This window comes from Abramis brama (assembly GCF_963993115.1).
Source record: "Abramis brama genome assembly, chromosome: 2".
In the NCBI taxonomy this organism is placed as follows: Eukaryota; Metazoa; Chordata; class Actinopteri; order Cypriniformes; family Leuciscidae; genus Abramis; species Abramis brama.
The window spans coordinates 3,979,080-3,983,451 of NC_139964.1; the positions used below are offsets into that span (position 1 = coordinate 3,979,080).

The 4,372-nt window shown below is 38.8% G+C and overlaps 1 protein-coding gene across 1 annotated transcript; it reads right to left on the bottom strand.

The window, feature by feature from the left end:
• Positions 1-1,056: 1,056 nt before the first annotated feature.
• LOC311077509 (uncharacterized protein) lies at positions 1,057-3,989 on the bottom strand. Its single transcript, XM_084106050.1, has 3 exons — positions 3,618-3,989; positions 2,516-2,549; positions 1,057-2,218 (listed from the first exon to the last, which is right to left on the bottom strand). The coding sequence occupies exons 1-3, from the start codon at positions 3,855-3,857 to the stop codon at positions 1,788-1,790; spliced, it is 705 nt and encodes a 234-aa protein (XP_083962176.1). The 5' UTR covers positions 3,858-3,989; the 3' UTR covers positions 1,057-1,787.
• Positions 3,990-4,372: the final 383 nt, after the last annotated feature.

Genomic DNA, 4,372 nt, shown 5'->3' on the forward strand with positions numbered 1-4,372 from the left:
GACCAACACTTTAAGCGAGATCTTGGAATTTTTTAGTAAGTTTTGATCAGACCTTAGGCGTCGTGAGGGATAATGGTGTAGTAAATTAGACAGATAGCTCGGCGTTTGATTATGTAGAGATTTATAAACAAGTGATAGGATTTTAAACTCAATTCTATAATTAACTGGCAGCCAATGTAAATCTTTCAGAAGGGGAGTGACGTCTCGGATGGCATTTTTCTTAGAGTGAAGAACATTTTAATAATCTTTTTTTTTTGGAAAGGTTTCATGGGTGTTCAAGGTTCTTATGGAACCATTAATGCCATAAAATAACCTTTATTTTTAATAGTGCTTTGTAACATACAGTGCCAAGATTTTTTTTTTTTTTTTTTTGCACATAATCCCAAATGTCAGAGATCTCAATACAAACTCCTCACATCCATTTTATTGTTGCCTGCATGCATCTAATTTTAAAAGACCAATCAGCTTGGTAACAGGCAACATAAGAAGAATCACATCATGGACAGAAGCTCCAGAAGTGTCTCTGAATCTCTTCCAGAAGCATTGCACTGCCTTCCACCCACTCTCGTAAGCGAGTATATATTTTATAACTCCTACTGGCTCATTTTAATGTTTTATTTTAGTAGAAACATCTGAGACGCTGTTGAAACAGGAAATGTTCTCAGACAAGGTTTTGTCACAGTTATAAGTTATGAATAAACATTCTTCCAGTAACATTAATAGAGGGTTCGTTCATATCTGATCTTTAATGTTCTCAAAACGCTAGCACAAAAAAACCAAAAAAATTATATATACGTCATTCATGGAGCATTTTTTTCTTTCTTTTTCTGAAATGTTTGCAAAATGATAAAAACAGAATGTTTCCTTAATGTTCACATTACTGATTTTTTCTTTTTTATGTTTTGAATGTTCTGAGAACATTCAGAAATAATATGTTCATTATATGGGAACGTTAGCAAAACTTTCTTAGAACCTATTTGTGTTAGCTTGGTACATGATGCTAACGCTATATTAGTTTATGCTTGTCTGTTTTTCATCAAACACCCCACAGTTACGTAAAATTAACATTTTGTTTTATTAAATATAGTATACAAAATAAAGCATTTCACACATTGTCATCATCATTACATTCATCTCTAGAGTTCCTGAGTTTGTTAGCATTCAGACCAGCTCTGCTTCACAACAAACGCACAATCCATGTGTTTGTGTGAAGAGATGCTCACATTCATTCACACATGCAGCTTTTTGAGTTCTTAAACGTACAGTGATAATACAGACCCAACCAAGGCAGTTAGTACACTAGTTAAGTGTTGATGTGTAGGGTCAAAGTTCGCGTTATTTCTGCGATGTACCTAAACATCGCAAGGCTAATACAGTACAGTCGTATCGCTTTCATCAGTTCTGACGCCGCGCACACGTAGTGTTTTGCACACATTATGTACAGTATAAAAAAAATGATATAAATATAACAAGTCTTTAAAATGTTAAACACATATAAATATATTTCAATTATAAATAGTGCTTAAGGAGCATTGCTTATCCATTCAGGCCCAAGACCGAGTCTCCAAATGTCTTTGCATATTATGGGCTTTTTTTGTAGAGGAAAACCTGCCAAATTTGGCAGAATGCATAAGAATACTGAGGCTAAGATGATAAAGTGCCAGTCTTTATGATAGCTGAAGGCATCGCCAAATAAGCCAAGATAGTTTGCGGACATTAGTGGAGTCAAAATGGACTGAGTATGAAAACAGTCCCGAGTGCATCGAAGACGGTCCGAATCAGTTCGGTCACGTATGACGTGCTGCTTGTACTCCGTCCACGCGGAATATCCCAAATCCAGAGTCGTTGAACTCCAGACTCCAGTCGTCTAGTGAGCCCTGGATCTCGGATTTAGCCATCAGCCGGTCCCCGTTTTCCGGGAAAGTGACGACATGCCAACAGGTCTGTCTGATCGGCTCTGTCCCGTTCACTTCCGGTAACTTGACGGTACAGGAGAGCTCCTTGCTGTTCCGGCGACTGTCAAAGACGACGGTGAATTGGCCAGGCTGTGAACAGACTCCCTTGCAGGATAGACTGAGCTGGACGTACAGAAAGTAGCTTCCACTATACGCCACATTCAGTGCTTTCTGTCTTTGGTCGTAGCTGTAGAGAGAGCCGATGGTGTGAGTATTTCCGTAATCGATACCTTCCCACGCCATATTTTCACTTTTCAGTTCACCTGCAGGGCAAAGACAAAGAGACTTTTACAATACAATGCAACACAATACAGTTTACTTATAAAGGACAATTTAAAAACAACCGAAGTTAACCAAAGTTCTGTACAAGAAAAAAAAAGCAGCAAGTGAAGATATATTAAATATTAAATGAAGAAGCTAAATGCTTTAAAAATAAAATTCCCTTTTCTTTAAAGGAATACTCTAGTTTCAATACAAGTCTATCCATACTGGGTTTTACAATTCTTTTGCATTGCATTATTTAAGTACAGTGTCTGAAATATACAATGGTAAGAACTTACTTTTAATGGGCCTCAGGAATGCAAAATTCTGCGTCTAAAAAGAAAGACGACAGAAAAACACACACATTAGAAACAGGTTCAACAACTCTTGCACACCTGCAGAGAAAGACGAGAGACGAGAGGAAATGGTGCTGACTCATCACCCACTCGAGGCAGTGAATCTCCTCAAACATTATCTAGGCCAACAAATGTTGCATCACGTTCTTCAGATCAGTGTCCTGGTTTATTTAAACCATCTTTACTTCAACCATCCACCACTTTCTAAAGAATTATGCTAATTTATCTACAGAAAACTTAGGATTGTATAACTTTACTCTAACAGTATGATTCTAAAATCAAAGCTGGCAACTGAGCTGCACAAAAAGTATCATAATATTGAACGATTATTAAGTTAATAACTAATGATCTTTGCAACGGACGTGAATCAATCAAAACTAACTTTAGCTGGACAATAACTTTATTCTAGAGCTGCTGTAAAGCCTAAACAATCTCTGTTACTTTAATTTCCTACTATCACCATAAAGCTGCTTTGAAACAATCTATATGGTTAAAAGCGCTGTATAAATGAAGGTGACTTGACTTGACTGCTATAATCAGAAGGGTCAATGTACTTTGAATAACACATTTGCATTGGGTCCAAACAATCATGCTTATTGGTACATATTCAAAAAACATAAAACCATACCATGACATGATAAATAACGGTATACGGTAACACTTTACAATAAGGTGCATTAGTTAACTACCTTGCACAAAGAATGCACAATGCTTCTACAGCATTTATTCTTGGTTCATATTCATTTCAACATGTACTAATACATCATTAAAGTCAAATGTTGTATTTGTTAACATTTAGTTAATGCACTGTGAACTAACATGAACAAACAATGAACAGCTGGATTTTTATTAACTAACATTAACAACTTTAATAAATCTGGTAACAAATGTATTGCACATGGTTACTTTATGTTAGTTAATACATGAATGAACCTTATTGTAAAGTGTTACCGAATCTACTTCAAATAATATATTTGTAATGTCATTTAAAACCTTAAAAACATGCTCGAAAAACATTTAACATTTTTGTAAGGTAAAACCTCACCTTATACGGGATTCCGGTGTCGGGGCGATTCGCGATCAACGCGGCCGACTCAGATTCGGACTCTCGTGATTTTCTCCCGTTTATCTCGTTCTCGATGTGTTTGGCGAACCAGAGCGCGCCCCCGAGCGCGGCCGCGAACATGATGAAGAGCGCGATCACGGACCCGGTGAGGAAGGTGTCCAGACACCGGCTCCGGGACCGGGACTGGGACTGGCTCTCGACATCTGTGGACGCGGACATCTCCAGAAACTAGCGGTGTGACAACACTGTAATCCACAGCAGGTGCAACTGAACTGATGTTATGAACAGTACATCATCATCTAGTTTTATACCCGAGTGCTGGAGAGAAAAGAGAGGAAGTAACGGGTTTCCCTCCGCCCACGAGACAGAGACAGAGAGAGAGAGAGAGAGAGAGAGAGACAGAGAGAGACAGAGAGAGAGAGAGAGAGCGAGAGTGAGCGAGAGAGAGAGGGGGAGGGAGGGAGAGAGAGAGAGAGCGAGAGAGAGAGCGAGAGAGAGAGAGAGAGAGAGCGAGAGAGAGAGAGAAAGAGAGAGACTCGCCTCGGGAGGTTCAGAGAAAAACCGACCAACTTTCCGCTCCTTTCGCTCTTGCGCAAGCAGAGGTGGAAAGCGGGAGGAATATGAAGTGTGAAGTTCTGTGACTGGCTCCATATTCCGCTAGCTTATTTCATGGAATATCATCTTACATGTATCCCTTCATTAGCATTTCACACTATATCACACGCTTTGTGTAA